This window comes from Phocoena phocoena, chromosome 4 (assembly GCF_963924675.1).
Source record: "Phocoena phocoena chromosome 4, mPhoPho1.1, whole genome shotgun sequence".
Lineage (NCBI taxonomy): Eukaryota > Metazoa > Chordata > Mammalia > Artiodactyla > Phocoenidae > Phocoena > Phocoena phocoena.
The window spans coordinates 120,262,799-120,280,471 of NC_089222.1; the positions used below are offsets into that span (position 1 = coordinate 120,262,799).

The 17,673-nt window shown below is 42.7% G+C and overlaps 1 protein-coding gene across 1 annotated transcript in view; it reads left to right on the forward strand.

The window, feature by feature from the left end:
* Positions 1-257: 257 nt before the first annotated feature.
* CXADR (CXADR Ig-like cell adhesion molecule) overlaps positions 258-17,673 on the forward strand; it is a 49,661-nt gene continuing 32,245 nt past the window's right edge. The window contains exon 1 of the mRNA XM_065876352.1: positions 258-402. Within this exon, the coding sequence (XP_065732424.1) occupies positions 360-402 (43 nt within the window). The 5' untranslated portion in view covers positions 258-359. The remainder of the gene's footprint in view (positions 403-17,673) is intronic.

Sequence of the window (17,673 nt, forward strand, 5' to 3'; positions counted from 1 at the left end):
TTAACTGAAGGCATTGAGGGGGGGATCCGAGTTAAGGCTTGGGGCGAGTGGCTGCCGGCGCACGTCAACGCCCGAGCTCCGCTGGCAGGAGTTCCTTACTCGCGTGGGTCCCAGGGCAGACCGCCGGGGGGCTCCCGGTTGCCATAGCAACCCCACGCGCCTGGCAGGGACGGCGCGCGCCGCGGGGCTTCGCTACTACCGGAAGTGACGTGTTTCACCTGCCGAGCGAGGGCGGGGTGGGACCGGGCTGCGAGGTGCCGCCGCAGCCAGCGGGTCGGGAACGCGCGGGGAGCCGGGTGACTGAGACCCCGGGTGAGAGCCGCCTACCTGCAGTCGTCGCCCACAGCTGGGCCGCCACCATGGCGCTTCTGCTGCGCTTCGTGCTTCTGTGCGGAGTCGCGGGTGAGTGGGGGACAGATCGGTCCCTCGGGTCTTTATTGCCTGGCCAACCCTGGGGCGCTCGCTGCCTGCTGCCACCCGGGAACAATGAGGCTTGGGGGAGGGGGCGGGCGCGATTTGGGGGCGCTGCGGCAGTCGTGGCGGTGCGCGCGGAATTGCACCGGGGTGATTTTGCCGGACCGGGCGCGCGAGCTCCGAAGGTGGGTGGGGCCGCTGGGAGGGGAGCCCTGCGGGGCCGTGGGGTACCGGGGGGGCGTTGGAGTGGGGGACCGAGCCCCGGGATGTGGGGCGGCGGTGGAGAGGGCTCCCCGGGCGCGGGTGGGTGGGCGCGGCGTGCCGGCTGCGCCTGGCGTCTCTCCCAGAGTATTCTTTGCCGCGGGTGCGGGCTTTGCTTTATTTGCTCTTGCCCTTTCCCTTGTTAGCCGCGGTGTCGTTTCCATCGGGGTTACCCGGTTTCAAAAGCCTTGGGCGGCGAGTTTTCAGGTGTCGAGCAGTCCAAGCCAGGAGACCGAATTACAAACGCCATGATTAAATGGACACTGAGCTTTTCAGTGCCTCAGATCGTCCAAGCTACCTCTAGGAAAGAGGCACTGAACGAACTGTAGGCTGGGCATTCTTGGTCGAATGGAAGAGGCGAGCCCAGGCACGAGCTGTTAACTAGACGGTAACTCGACGAAGTGGACTGTGGAAAATCAGAAGTAGATTCCTGCAAAAATGCAGTATTGATTTCTGCAGTCGTGGGGCAAAGTGCAGAGGAGAAATTAGTAACCTTGGTTTTGAGTTTATAATGTTTTGATTCATTTTGATGATGACTTGTACAGGGAATTTCGAAAGGATTCGCCAAGTAATACATGTTCGACTGCGCCTTTCTCGGGAGGGTAAAAGGGCATTTAAAACTGCGTGGACATAAGGCATAATCGTTCGATATCTTTAAAAAACTGATTTGTTGCCATGTCTGTGCTTTAACCAACTGATACTGTCTTGTCAAAGTAAGCATTTTAGAACCAAAGGATTCATTAAACCAACCACAACAACAAAAAAATCCATCGGTGGGACCCTAGGAAGCACACTTTGTGTAGCCTCCGGAAGGATAATATTTTAAGCGCTCTAGAGCTGGATCGAGTGGTCCTTTCTGTTGGGATGGCTCTCTGCTTCCTGTTGAAATGTTAATTCCATTGTTGGATGCCCCAGCTGTGAGCATTACTCATGGGATCAACATTCTGTTAACAAATCTAATCTTCGATATGAGTCTATAGCATTACCTCCACCTTTTTAATACATATCATTTAGACATGGCTGAAATTTCCAAAGTAAAGCTTCCAGAAAAGCTAAGAGTCAGTAACCATTTTACATGATAACGTTACACCTTGTTTTGGTCAAGGACTAAACTGAAGTAGAAGTTGAGAACATTGTGATCTCTGTGGAAAAAAATGTTTTAGCCTATATCTAGAGCAGAGAAGTGGAAGAACATAAACCATATAGAGGATTCCCCCCCACCCCCACCCACAGGGATATCAGGATAATTGTCTGGATTTCATTTTTTTCTGGATGCCTCACTTTGGTAGGCACAATCTCATCCTAGGATATTTTGATACATATAGAGTCATTCTGCTCATAAACTGTACACTATGGTACAGTGAACATCTCTTTAAAGGACTGTTGGCTTCAACTAAACTATTTTACTTCAATTTTCCAGCTTAGGAAACAACTCAAAAACTGTAATTGATGTATGGCTTTGGGTATTTCTTCAGATACTTCTTGACATCTTAGAAATTTATTGCCATGAACTCAGTTTGGGTGGTAACATTATTGGATTCTACAATTGGCAAAACAAGGTGGAGGCTTACATATTAAAAATTGCAGTGCTATTAGTAGATCTTCCTCTAGAGCTGTCTCTATGTGGGTTGTAGAGTTTTCTGTTGTACTCTGGTTGCTGATGGAACACTTTTTGATGCGTTTTTATCTCCTACCTAGTAGCAAGTCGTACCACTAGTAATAGTAGTGTCAGTAGTGGTAGAGCAGTAGCAGTAGTAGTAAAAATAAAGCCTTGATTATGCAGTTATTTTCTTAAAAATAAATTTATTTATTTTTGGCTGCGTTGGGTCCTCGTTGCTGCGCGCGCGCTTTCTCTAGTTGTGGCGAGCAGGGGCTACTCTTCGTTGCGGTGGCTTCTCTTGTTGCGGGGCACGGGCTCTAGGCACGCGGGCTCAGTTGTTGTGGCACACGGGCCCTAGAATGCAGGCTCAGTAGTTGTGGCGCACGGGCTTAGTTGCTCCACGGCATATGGGATCTTCCTGGACCAAGGCTCGAACCTGTGTCCCCTGCATTGGCAGGCGGATTCTTAACCACTGTGCCAACAGGGATGTCCCTGATTACTCAGTTATTAAATGCCAGGCACTGTTCTAAGGGCTTTACATACACTCGTTTAATGTACCTTGCAGCCCTGGAGGATATATATATGTATTATAATGATCCCTACTGTACAAGTGGAGAAACTGAGGCATGAAGTGGTTGTATAACTTTACTCGCCAAGGTCACAACTTTCCTTCTGAACCCCTGCTCTTATCACTATGCTGCCACTTTCCTCTTTGATTACCTCTAATCGACATCTTAAATTTGTATCACTGGTTACTGTCATTTATTAAGAACCTGCTGTTGGTTTGACCCTGTGCCAAGTACTGAAGGCTTTTATTATTAGCCTTTTAATTTCTTGATCTTAGTTGAATATTTTCAGTCTCTCTGCGAGCACGAGGATCCAGGGCTTAGACTGGTGTTGTAAGCTTAAATGGCCCATGACCCAGCAGCAGCATCATTGTCACCTGGGGATGACAGTGTTAAAGTTTGGGGTGCTGTTGTGCTTTTCACAGTGTCAGTATGAGTGAAAGCAAAGTACTGGCCAGTGATTCTGGTCTCCAGACCACTTGTTAGCCATGCAGTGGCAGCAGGACCCTGTTCTCTGTGCTTCAGTTGCTGCTTGTGTCAAGAACGGGAATCCCACTGTATCAGTTGATATAGTGGGAAATGTTTATTGTTTTGCTTTACCTGGTGTTTTTTCCTTTACTTGAAAAAATGAAGATTATTAGATGTGAACTTTATCCCCTCATATGCCTCTCTCTTAATACATTCCTGTCATTATACCACCACCAGGGCAAAAGTTGCCCTTCTCCAAGGCAAGCCACCCAACATTGACTCATTACCCTATCTGTTGTGGGGCTTTCCATAAAATTCCCCAATATATCTCATTGCACTAGGTCAGAGGGCAGGGGCATTACCTGTGCTGCTGTTCATTGTTACAGTCCCGGTGTTAGCTTGTGGCACCTGGCAGACAGCAAGTGTTCGGCAAATGTTGCACGGTTGAACGTTTTCAGCCTCTTTGCCAATAGGCCTATGTATATGATATGGCTCTCATCAGTTATATCTCTTTCCCTTCTCATCCAATAAAGATGGTCCTCCACTAGTGATCATTCCACTAGCCTTACTTCATTCCATTGTTAGAAGTTAAGCCTCTGCTTTATCTCTGACCTCATTATTCTGTCTCAACTCACCTGCTTCAGTTGCCAAAGGTATCAATAACCACGTGCCAAATCCACTTATTTCTTTAGAGCTCCTTGACACCTACTAACCTGCCCTTCACTACCTTCTTCAATAGGTCCCTTAAATGCCAGCCTCCCCCATGATTTAACCCATAGCCCTCTTCTCAGTCTCCATCTTAAACCTGGGTGACTTCATCTGTCCATCACTGTACACTCAGAATTGTTGCTAGTGACTTAAAAATGTTGCCAACTCACCTCTCCTTTGAATTCTGGGCCACTATTTCCAGCTGCCTAACATTCAGCATCCAATCTGAATGCACTTGAGTACCTCAGACTCTGTAGGTCCTCAACTGAACTTACCATTAATTAACTGATTAAATGATCCAGTCATTCAGATATCTATGGCCTACTGTATACTGTGGCTGTGCTAGATGCCCCTACAATAGTGCAGGTGTTTGCAAGGTGCAAAAGGTTTGGTGGAACGTTCCCAGCAGATGGAGATCTGAAAGGGATAATGTGCCTTGGGTTCAGTGCGCATAAGGCATCTAACTAACACTTCTCTTTTTGATGTGCACCTGAGTCATTATGAGGGCATGTGGGGTGGAGCTTGAGAGTTTACATTTTAACACATGATGTCACTGCTGAGTACACTTTGGGTGGACAGAGACCCAGAGACTGTGCCGAGAGCTTAGGAGAGGATCCCCCAAGACTGGCGCTGAGAAGCTTGTGGAGGTGTTAAAGAAGTGAGGTTCTACACTGAGATTTATTCTCTTGAATGGTGTAGAACTCTGCAGCAGTTCTGGAGGCAGGTAGGACCAATAGATCTAACGCATTAATCCATCTGGGATGACCTGGACACAAGCAGTCCCTGTTGAAATACAGCAGAGTGGTGCTGGGCTTCTTGTTTCATCTGAAAATTGTTCTCAGGGAGATGCAGAGGAACCTGGTATCTGGTTGATTGAATGAGTGGCAAGAAAAAGTTGGAGGGAGCCAGTAAGATTTCTGGCTTGAGTGAATGATCATGTCACTAATCTATAGGGAGTAAAGAAAAGAGAAGCAAATTTTAGGGAGATGACAGTGAGCTTTGGACAAGTTGTATTTGTGGTGCCTGAGGGGAATGGAAGTGAAAGATACCCAGTAAGAAGACTTAAGCAAAGGACTGGATCTCAGGAGAGAGGCAAAGATGGGTGATACAGAATTGAGCATCACTGCTGATAGGTGGCATCTGTGTCTGGTTAACCAGGAAAAGGAGGTAGGACTAGAAAAGTAGGTGAAATGTGATGTTGGGGAACATCAACATCTAACAAGTAGTCAGGAGGTGAGGAACCGGGGACAGTAAGGAGTGATGGAGAGTGCAGGGGAACTAGAGGATGAGGGTGTCCCAGAAACTGATGAAGAAATGAGGCCAGTGGGTCTTACATTAGGAGATTATTGAGAACATTTTGGAAGTGATAGAATCCAGAGGGAGGACAGTACCTGTACTGAGAGTAAAGCTAGATTTTAAGAGATTGAGGAGAGGGCATCAGGTAAGTAGAGAATAAGAGATTACTTTGCACTTGCAGTTGGTTTAGTGCATGTTGCACGTATGGCCTTCATTCCTGGGGACAGGAGCAGACTCCATGGGAGAAGGTAGAAGCCAGAAGATAAGAACTCTAACCTCTGTGTGTGTGTGTGTTTATTGAAGTTTAGTTGATTAACAATGTTTCAGGTGTACAGCAAAGTGATTCAGTGTGTGTGTGTGTATATATATACACACACACACACACACTTTCTCAGATTCTTTTACATTATAGGTTATTACAAGGTACTAAATACAGTTCCCCGTGCCATACAGTAGGTCTTCATTGTTTATCTAGAACTCTTAACTTCCCAACCTCCCAGACATAGAACCTTGCTCACATGATCATTCTTTAAAACAGTGTATTCCTCTTTACACTCATTCCGGGACTCTGAACCCTTTGGCTTCCCAGGGGATGTCACTGTCTCATCCCATCTCTTATGTAGGGATCCCATCAACTTTAAAAAAGCTTAAATATCCCTCCGGACATGGCTTCAACCCTTATATCCCTCTTTCAGCACTGCCTGTCTCTCCTTTTCTCCACCGGATTTCTTGAAGGAGTGGATTTGTTGACTCCATTATTTTCCTTCATATGCATCAATTCTTCCACCCTTTGCAATCTGATTTTCACCCCACTCTACTCCTGTGAAACCGCAGTGGCCGCTGTGGCTGCATCCAGTGGACATGTCACACCTTCAACCTCTTAAACCTCTTAGCGAGAATGGCTCTATTGACTAATCTCTTTCCTCCTTGAGCTGTTCCTCATTCTCCTTTGTGGGCCCACTTTCCTCCCTCTACTTAAATGTCAGTTTCTGGCTTCAGTTACCATTTATGTCCTTACAGCCTCCAGTCTGTTTCCTGTCTCACTCTCCCAAAGCTTTGCCCATAATGTCAAACCACTCACTTGACAGCTCTGCTTAGACTTCCCACAGGTACCACCAGTTGAACCAGTCTCCAAACCACTGTTCTCTCTCACATTAAATGGCATTTTCAGCCACCAAAATGCCCAGGCAAAAATCTGGATACCTTACTTGACTTTTCGTATTCTCTCCCCAGCTTATACCCAGTTTCTAAGTCACTTGTATCCCTCCAGCCACTCCTGGAGGGATACAGCGTACCTCAGTGTATACCACCATCTCTTAAGATGGTTGAAGTAGCCTCATAATTGGTTTTTCATTGAGTGAGGAAATAAATGGGGAAAGATGTAATAGGCAGGAATTTCTGTTTGTTGGCTTGAGAAAAGACCTGGAAGGGAAAGAGTATCTGAAGATCAAGAAAAGGTATATCATTGAAGAGGTGAGCAGGGCTGGGCTCGGTGTCCTGCACAGGCCAGCTTTGTGTGTGTCAGCCCTGCCATGCGTTCAGTATTGGAGTGAATTTATGTTACCACTCCAGTCTCATTTTAATCCCCTGCTTGCAGCCTGTTCTCCCCTCTCCCTTCGTTTCCGCCTTTCCTCTGTCGTACTCAAATCATTATCACGTGTAACTAAGTAAAGGCAAGAATTGAGACTGGGAGCTTTTGATTTGCTTCATTTGGTGGGCAGCAAGTAATGGATGCGAACGTTAAAATAATTTTAAAATTATTTAATTATTAAGGTAACCTGGAAAATAATTAAAAATTATCTAACTGAAACGAGCTTATGGCTTTATCTTACTGTCATCTATGTAGCATTTTTATTTTATTTATGTATGTATTTCGGCTGCGCCAGTCTAAGTTGTGGCACGTGGGATCTTTAGTTGCGGCGCACATGCGGGATCTAGTTCCCCGGCCAGAGATGGAACCCAGGCCTGCTGCATTGGGAGCTCAGAGCCATAGCCACTGGACCATCAGGGAAGTGCCTTCCTTGCATTTTTTAAAGAAAACAAATCTAATGTTCTAGAATAATTGTTAGATTGGTTTTGGAATTAGGTTGGTTTCTATTAAGAATATGATGCTAAGTGGAAGTAAAGAGCAGTAACCTTTTTTGGCCCTGGCTCCTTTATTTTCTACTTAATTTCTTCAGTGGGGCTGAAATTACAAATGGTGGAGTGTGAGGGGGATGGGAGAACTTCACTTTGGCACAGTGAAGTGGTCTGTACAGGAGGCTGGTAGTTTATGGTTTGGTGATCTCTTGGGGCTCATTTATTGATATTCTTTGTAATTTGTTCACTTTGTTGAATCCATTACTGTCTCCAGGTAAAAGAAAATGGGAAGGAAGTTGAAAATGTTTCTGTATTCAGTGGCAAAATGGTGACTTAAAGGAACATTTACCTCTTTTGTGCTTTCCCACTGGTCTTTTCTGTAGGCTTTCCCTCCCCTCATTGACTCACCCTTTCTGGTTTCTAATAATGAGCTGGCCAATTAAAGTTTAAGCCTTAAAGGCCTTAGCTTGACTCAGCAGTATTTGCGGTTTATTTTAATTGGCAGGGTGCTGGTAGAAAAGGTTATTGCCTGCTCTGTTGACAAAGGGAAGGTAGGATAAGGGAAGGAGATAGTAACAGTCTATTTTTAGGGTAGGTGTGAGATCAATGGCAGGGTTCAGTTTGTCCTTTGATAGTTGGTGAGAAAAGGATTAATAGTCACATTAACCAATGTTTATACATACTGAGACAATGCAAATTTCTTTACAGACTATTAAATCACTTTCATTCTTTCAGAGATATTTTACAGGTTGGAATGGGAATGCTGTTTCATTTACTTCTAAGAAATGAAACTTTAGATTTCAGGAAGAAGCAACATAACTAATCATGATTACTTTTTCACTTCCCTATCATGTAACTGTATGTTCTGTGTGAGTATTTATTTATTTATTTATTTATTTATTTATTTATGGCTGCCTTGGGTCTTTGTTGCTGCACGCGGGCTTTCTCTAGTTGCTGCGAGCGGGGGCTACTCTTTTTTTTTTTTTTTTTTTTGCGGTACGCGGGCCTCTCACTGTTGTGGCCTCTCCCGTTGCGGAGCACAGGCTCCGGACGCGCAGGCTCAGCGGTCATGGCTCACGGGCGCAGCCGCTCCGCAGCATGTGTGATCTTACCGGACCGGGGCACGAACCCGTGTCCCCTGCATCGGCAGGCGGACTCTCAACCACTGCGCCACCAGGGTAGCCCCAGGGCTGCTCTAGGCACACGGGCTTCAGTAGTTGTGGCACACGGGCTTAGTTGCTCCGAGGCATGTGGGATCTTCCCAGACCAGGGCTTGAACCAATGTCCCCTGCATTCGCAGGTGGATTCTTAATCACTGCGCCACCAGGGGAGTCCCTGTGTGAGTTTTACAGGTTTCTCCAAAGGAAGTATGGTTTGGTTGCACAGATAAAAATGCTCTCAAGGAATCTCAAGGAATATGCAGATACGGTGAAATCAAACGTGTTGAGCCACATCTTTGTTGAATTGTTAGAGTGACTCTAGTTGACCCTCCTCAGTCTCTCAGATTCCCCAGTGAAGAGTGCTTTGAACTCTTGAATACCAGACTATTCCCATGGGGGTTTTCTTTAATGGACCAGACAGAAACTTCAAGTGTTTTGTGCCCTGGATAGTTCTACAGTAAGAATTGAGAAGACTCTTTAACCTACTTGGTTGTACACTGTGAAATCTGATACTTTTAGAATGAGCTGGTAACTCTGGGCTAGAAAAGTGATCTTACTGTGTTTTTAAAGACAGTTTCACATGCATCTCATTTGAATCCACTCTCCTGACAGCCTATGGGTAGGAAGGACACCTTTTTTTTTTTTTTTTAATAAGGAATCAAGTTGTAAAGCCAAGGCCTTAAGTTCAATAAATTATGGCATTGGTCCAAGACAATGCTGTCCTAGTAGAAACATATGTCATTTAAAATGTTCTGGTAGTCACATTTAAAAGTGAAAAGGAAAAGGTGAAATCAATTTGTATATATTTTGTTTAACCCAATATATACAAAATATTAATTCCATATGTAGTCAAGTTGAACATCAGTAAGATTTTTTTTTTTTATACTAAGCCTTCAAAATCTGGTATTTTACCTACAGCACATCTCAGTTTGCACTGGCCACATTTCACGTGCTCAGTAGCTGTGTGTGGCTAGCAGATACCCTTTTTGGTCAGCACAGGTCTAGAACTTGGAGCTTTAGTTCCCAGTCACCTTCCATCATACTTAGTTTCAGAACATTCCACTAACTAAAATAGCATGGGTGTGGTGTGCCATCAAAACAGCTTTGTCAAATGGAAAGTGTCTTTGGAACTGCTCTCATGAGATTTTATCTAAGATAATTATTTGTATCACAGTATTCCCGTTGACAGCAAGTTAAATAATGTCTCTTGTTAGTTTCTTGTAATCTTCAGAGCATTTGTTGCACACAAAATTATATCAGCTGTCCTTTTTTGGTAGTTATATGCATTTATATTTTAGGTATAAGGTAGAAAAAACAAATATATGGACAAAATAATATTTTTAGCTTGCCTATGGGGGGAATAAATGCATTTATGGAAAGATTGAAAGTAAGGATAGAGTGGTCCCTGGTGATGGTTGCTAGGAAATTTGAATTTATTTTGGGATATTAGAAAGGAAATCATGCCAAGATTGAGGCAATCTTACAACAGTTAGACACGCTTACAACAGGGTTTTTTTTTTTTTATTGTAACTAACCTTTTCTTTATTAACTTCAGTATTTTCCGTAAGTAGGTAACATTTGCTTGTTTTGCTGTTATGTCTGCTTTTTTTTCCTGTGATCTCATCTTTATAAGACACATCACCTGAGTTTCCTTGCTTTTTTTGTTGTTTTGGCCAGGTACTCACTTTTCCTGTTTCATGTTAATTAAAGGAAGAAAAGAGAGCCTGAGGTCGTTTTTGAACAAGGAGGCAAAGGCAGATTTCTTAAAATGAAGCAATACATGTTATTTTACGAAGGTGATGAAAATATTCACTATGGCAACGGATCTGCTTTACCCATAATGCAAAATACCCTATTTGCATTTGTTTTGCCAGAGACTTCTGAAATTAGCATCTCTGTATTAGAGAACATGGGGGAAATAATACACTACATAGACTGAAAACAGGCTGAGACTTAATTTTTTTTTTAAGGCTTAAAAAAACAAAACTTTTATTTAGAAAGGCTGAAATGATTGCATGCTAATTTGAACAGATAGGTTGTATAAGAAAATTCCATTTTTGATACCCTCGAACAGTTGGATTCCATTATGTGTGCTTTGCTCTTTCTTTAGACCTCTTAACTTCAGACTGGAGTTGAACAGAAATGTGGCGTACTCCTTTCCCCTCAATTCACTGAGAATTAATTTTATTTATTTATGGAAGGGTTTTCATTTTTTTAAATTAGTTATCTAGTTTATACATATTAGTGTATGTATGTCAATCCCAACCTCCCAATTAATTTCCCCCCAAACCCCCGCCCCGCTTTCCCCCCTTGGTGTCCATACGTTTGTTCTCTACATCTGTGTCTATTTCTGCCTTGCAAACTGGTTCATCTGTACCATTTTTCTAGATTCCATGTTAATGGAATATAGAAATTCCATTCTGACTTACTTCACTCTGTATGACAGACTCTAGGACCATCCACATCTCTACAGATGACCCAATTTCGTTTCTTTTTATGGCTGAGTAATATTCCATTGTATATATTTACCACATCTTTATCCATTCCATCTGTCGATGGGCATTTAGGTTGCTTCCATGACCTGGCTATTGTAAATAGTGCTGCAATGAACATTGGGGTGCATGTGTCTTTTTGAATTATGGTTTTCTCTGGGTATATGCCCAGTAGTGGGATTGCTGGGTCATATGGTAATTCTATTTTTAGTTTTTTAAAGCACCTCCATACTTTCTCCATAGTGGCTGTATCAATTTACATTCACACCTACAGTGTGAGAGGGTTCCCTTTTCTCTACACCCTCTCCAGCATTTGTTGTTTGTAGATTTTTTGATGATGGCCATTCTAACGAGTGTGAGGTGCTACCTCATTGTAGTTTTGATTTGCATTTCTCTAATAATGAGTGATGTTGAACAGCTTTTCATGTGCCCCTTGGCCATCTGTATGTATTCTTTGGCCCATTTTTTGACTGGGTGGTTTATTTTTTAAAAAATAAATTTATTTATTTTATTTATTTATCTTTGGCTGTGGTGGGTCTTCATTCTGCATGCAGGCTTTCTCTAGTTGCGGTGAGTGGGGGCTACTCTTCGTTGTGGTGCGTGGGCTTCTCATTGTGGTGGCTTCTCATTGCAGAGCACGGGCTCTAAGTGCATGGGCTTCAGTAGTTGTGGCACATGGGCTCAGTAGATGGGGCTCATGGTCTCTAGAGCACAGGCTCAGTAGTTGTGGCACACGGGCTAAGTTGCTCCGTGGCATGTGGGATCTTTCCGGACCAGGGCTCGAATCCATGCCCCCTGCATCGGCAGGCGGATTCTTAACCACTGCACCATCAGGGAAGCCCTATGCAAAGGTCCAATTTGTTTGTTTTTATTTCCATTACTGTAGGAGGTGAGTCAAAAAAGATCTTGCTGTGATTTATGTCAAAGTGTGTTCTTCCTATGTTTTCTATATGAGTTTTATAGTGTCTGGCTTTACATTTAGGTCTTTAATCCATTTTGAGTTTATTTTTGTGTCTGGTGTTAGGGGAATGTTCTAATTTCATTCTTTTACATGTAGCTGTCCAGTTTTCCCAGCACCACTTTTTGAACAGACTGTCTTTTCTCCATTGTATATCCTTGCCTCCTTTGTCATAGATTACTTGACCATAGGTGCGTGGGTTTATCTCTGGGCTTTCTATCTTGTTCCATTGATCTATGTTTCTGTTTATGTGCCAGTACCATATTGTCGATTACTGTAGCTTTGTAGTGTAGTCTGAAGTCAGGGAGTCTGATTCCTCCAGCTCTGTTTTTTTCCCTCAAGACTGCTTAGGCTATTTGGGGTCTTTTGTGTCTCCATATAAATTTTAAGATTTTTTGTTCTAGTTCTGTAAAAAATGCCATTGGAAATTTGATAGGGATTGCATTGAATCTGTTGATTGCTTTGGGTAGTATAGTCATCTTCCAATCCAAGAACATGGTATATCTCCATCTGTTTCTGTCATCTTTGATTTCTTTCACCAGTGTCTTACAGTTTTCTGAGTCCAGGTCTTTTACCTCCTTAGGTAGGTTTATTCCTAGGTATTTTATTCTTTTTGTTGCAATGGTGAATGGGATTGTTTCCTTAATTTCTCTTTCTGATGTTTCATTGTTAGTGTATAGGAATGCAAGAGATTTCTGTGCATTAATTTTGTATCCTGAAACTTTATGAAATGCATTGATTAGCTCTAGTAGTTTTCTGGTGGCATCTTTAGGATTCTCTACGTATAGTATTGTGTCATCTGCAAACAGTGACAGTTTTAATTCTTCTTTTCCAATTTGTATTCCTTTTATTTCTTTTTCTTCTCTGATTGCCATGGCTAGGACTTCCAAAACTATGTTGACTAATAGTGGTGAGAGTGGACATCCTTGTCTTGTTCCTAATGTTAGAGGAAATGCTTTCAGTTTTTCACCATTGAGAATGATGTTTGCTGTGGGTTTGTCATACATATGGCCTTTATTAGGTTCCCTCTATGCCCACTTTCTGGAGAGTTTTTATCATAAATGGGTGTTGAATTTTGTCAGAAGCTTTTTCTGCATCTATTGAGATATCATACGGTTTTTCTTCTTCAATTTGTTAATATGGTGTATCACATTGATTGATTTGTGTATTTTGAAGAGTCCTTGCACCCCTGGGATAAATCCCACTTGATCATGGTGTATGAACTTTTTAATGTGCTGTTGGATTCTGTTTGCTAGTATTTTGTTGAGGATTTTTGCATCTATATTCATCAATGATATTGGTCTGTACGTTTCTTTTTTTTGTAGCATCTCTGTCTGGTTTTGGTATCAGGGTGATGGTGGCCTCATAGAATGAGTTCGGGAGTGTTCCTTCCTCTGCAATTTTTGGAAGAGTTTGAGAAGGATGGGTGTTAGCTCCTCTCTAAATGTTTGCTAGAATTTGCCTGTGAAGCCATGTAGTCCTGGACTTTTGTTTGTTGGAAGATTTTAAATCGCAGTTTCAATTTCATTACTTGTGATCGGTCTGTTCATATTTTCTATTTCTTCCAGTTTCAGTCTTGGAAGGTTATACCTTTCTAAGAATCTGTCTGTTTCTTACAGGTGTCCATTTTATTGGCATAGAGTTGCTTGTAGTAGTAGTAAGATGCTTGTAGTAGTAAGATGCTTTGTATTTCTGCAGTGCCCATTGTAACTTATCCTTTTTCATTTCTAATTTTATTTTATTTTATTTTTTTATTTTATTTTATTTTTTTTTGCGGTATGTGGGCCTCTCACTGTTGTGGCCTCTCCCGTTGCGGAGCACAGGCTCCGGACGCGCAGGCTCAGCGGCCATGACTCACAGGCCCAGCCGCTCCGCGGCATGTGGGATCTTCCCGGACCGGGGCACGATCCCGTGTCCCCTGCATCGGCAGGCGGACTCTCAACCACTGCGCCACCAGGGAAGCCCTCATTTCTAATTTTATTGATTTGAGTCCTTTCTCTCTTTTTCTTGATTAGTCTGGCTAAAGATTTATCAATTTTGTTTATATTCTCAAAGAACCAACTTTTAGTTTTATTGATCTTTGCTATTGTTTTCTTTGTTTCTCTTTCATTTATTTATGCTCTGATCTTTATGATTTCTTTCCTTCTGCTAACTTTGAGTTTTGCTTATTCTTCTTTCTCTAGTTCCTTTAGGTGTAAGTTTAGATTGTTTATTTGAGATTTTTCTTGTTTCTTGAGGTAGGCTTGTATTGCTATAAACTTCCCTCTTAGAACTGCTTTTCCTGCATCCCATAGGTTTTGGATCATCGTGTTTTCATTTTCATTTGTCTCTCCATATTTTTTGATTTCCTCTTTGATTTCTTCAGTGATCTCTTGGTTATTTAGTGATGTATTGTTTAGCCTTCATGTATTTGTGGTTTTTACGGTTCTTTCCCAGTAAATGATTTTTTTTTTTTTGCGGTACGTGGGCCTCTCACTGTTGTGGCCTCTCCCCTTGTGGAGCACAGGCTCCAGAAGCGCAGGCTCAGCAGCCGTGACTCACGGGCCCAGCTGCTCCACAGCATGTGGGATCTTCCTGGACCGGGTCACGAACCCGTGTCCCGTGTATCGGCAGGCGGACTCTCAACAACTGCGCCACCAGGGAAGCCCCTTTTTTTTTTTTTTTTTAGGTACGTGAGCCTCTCACTGCCGTGGCCTCTCCCGTCGCAGAGACAGTCCCTGGACGTGCAGGCTCAGCGGCCATGGCTCACGGGCCCAGCCACTCTGCGACATGTGCAACCCTCCCAGACTGGGGCACGAACCCGTGTCCCCTGCATTGGCAGGCGGACTCCCAACCACTTCACCACCAGGGAAGCCCCCTGTAAATGATTTATAATCTCATAGTGTTGTAGTCGGAAAAGATGCTTGATATTTGTTTTCTTAAATTTACCAAGGCTTGATTTGTGACCCAAGATGTGATCTATCCTCGAGAATGTTCTGTGTGCACTTGAGAAGAAAGTGTAGTCTGCTCTTTTCGGATGGAATGTCCTATAAATGTCAATTAAATCTATCTGGTCTATTGTGTCATTTAAAGCATGTGTTTCCTTATTAATTTTCTGTCGATGATCTGTCCATTGGTGTTAGTGAGGTGTTAAAGTCCCCCACTGTTATTGTGTTACTGTCAATTTCCTCTTTTATAGCTGTTAGCAGTTGCCTTATGTATTGAGGTCCTCCTATGCTGGGTGCATATGTATGTATAATTGTTATATCTTCTTGGATTGATCCCTTGATCATTATGTAGTGTCCTTCTTTGTCTCTTGTAATAGTCTTTGTTTTAAAGTCTATATTGTCTGATATGAGAATTGCTACTCCAGCTTTCTTTTGATTTCCATTTGCATGGAATATCTTTTTCCATACCCCCACTTTCAGTCTGTATGTGTCCCTAGGTCTGAAATGGGTCTCTTGTATACGGCATATATATGGGTCTTGTTTTTGTATCCATTCAGAGAGCCTGTGTCTTTTGGTTGGAGCATTTAATCTATTCACATTTAAGGTAATTACCGACATATATGTTCCTATTACCATTTTCTTAATTGTTTTGGGTTTGTTATTGTAGGTCTTTTCCTTCTCTTGTGTTTCCTGCCTAGAAAAGTTCCTTTAGCATTTGTTGTAGAGCTGGTTTTGTGGTCCTCAGTTCTCCTCGTTTTTGCTTGTCTGTAAAGCTTTTGATTTTCCCCTTGAATCTGAATGAGATCCTTGCCTGGGAGAGTAGCCTTGGTTGTACGTTCTTCCCTTAACATAAGCTGTTAACCTTATGGGAGTCCCCTTTTATGTTATTTGTCATTTTTCCCTTGTTGCTTTTAATAATTTTTCTTTGTCTGTAATTTTTGGCAGTTTGATTACTGTGTGTCCTGGCGTGTTTCTCCTTGTGTTTACGCTGCCTGGGACTCTGTGCTTCCTGGACTTGGGTGGCTATTTCCTTTCACATGTTAGGGAAGTTTTCCACTATAATTTCTTCAGCTATTTTCTCGGGTCCTTTCTCTGTCTCTTCTCCTTCTGGGACCCCTATAATGCGAATGTTGTTGCGTTTAATTTTGTCCCAGAGGTCTCTTATGCTGTCTTCATTTCATTCTTTTTTCTTTATTCTGTTCCACGGCAGTGATTTCCACCGTTCTGTCTTCCAAGTCTCTTATCCGTTCTTCTGTCTCAGTTATTCTGCTATTGATTCCTTCTAGTGTATTTTTCATTTCAGTTATTGTATTGTTCATCTCTGTTTGTTCTTTAATTCTTCTAGGTCTTTGTTAAACATTTCTTGCATCTTCTCGATCTTTGCCTCCATTCTTTTTCCGAGGTCCTGGATCATCTTCACTATCATTATTCTGAAGTCTTTTTCTGGAAGGTTGCCTATCTCCATTTCCTTTAGTTGTTTTTCTGGGGTTTTATCTTGTTCCTTCATCTGGTACATAGCCCTCTGCCTTTTCATCTTGTCTATCTTTCTGTGATTGTGGTTTCGTTCCACAGCCTGCAGGATTGTAGTTCTTTTTGCTTCTGCTGTCTGCCCTGTGGTTGAGAATTAATTTTAATCAGAAATGAAAGCTGAATGCTTTCCTGAGCCGAGTGTGTCTGTGTGTTTGTGAGGGGCAAGGGGGAATGGGTGGGTCACAATCCAATTCAACAGATACTTACAGAAAATCTATCTGTGTGTTCACATTCTTAACTCCCCCGTTTGGTTTTACATTATAATTTACACTTTCCCTGGTCCTGATTAAGTTATATGTTAAATTTCTCGTACAGAATCTCAATCCCTGTGGAAGAAGTTTGGGGGGTAAATACATAATCCGTACACGTGGGTGAGACATTGTAATAGGTGCTTCAGGAGGTATGAGGAAGATGCCATTCCAGTACTGTTGGCACATTTCAATCTGGACGAGGGAGACTGACACTTATTCTCGAGTAAATTAAAACATAAATAAGGCAGAGCAGATGTGTTATGTGATGTAAAACCATGTTTTTCTCATTATTCTCTTGGGGACCCACTGACTTCTGCAGATCATTTTCCCCCTTCACCTTGTGTACCAACCCTTCAGCCCACTGTTTATGCCAAACTTCTGGTTTCTTCCTCACACTGACCATGAAATGCCCTGCCTTATACTCACCCCCCCCCCCCACCCCCATCATAGCCATATCTTGGTATTTTAGGATTTTGGTCCTACAGTTTGCTTTTCAAACATCTCTACATCACAGTTCCTTGATCCCTCAATCACAGTGATTTTCTGTGCATTTCACTTAGGCAGTCAGTCCTCTCCTTACACTTAGTTCTTCCTTTGAAATCTTGAACTCTATTGTCACTATTTCCCAGCTTTGTCAAATTTTCATCACACCTTGCTGTCATTGAGATCTCCAGGCCCTTACCCCCTCCCACCCTGCTTCTAGTCTTCCGGTTACTTTAAAACCAGAATTTCTATCCTAATCCTGCATCCCATAGTCAGATTTCAGCTCGCATTCCTGGTGTGGATCAATGCTACAGGCCAGTTTCTTTGCTCCTGCTCATGGACTGGGGTGCACATCTGGAGAAAAAGTGCACATGCATAGCTGCATACATTAGGGAGACTGTTGGCTAGACGTTTTGGCTAGCCATTTGGCTAGACTTTTTCAATTACATTTATAAAACATCAGAACGTTTTTTATATATA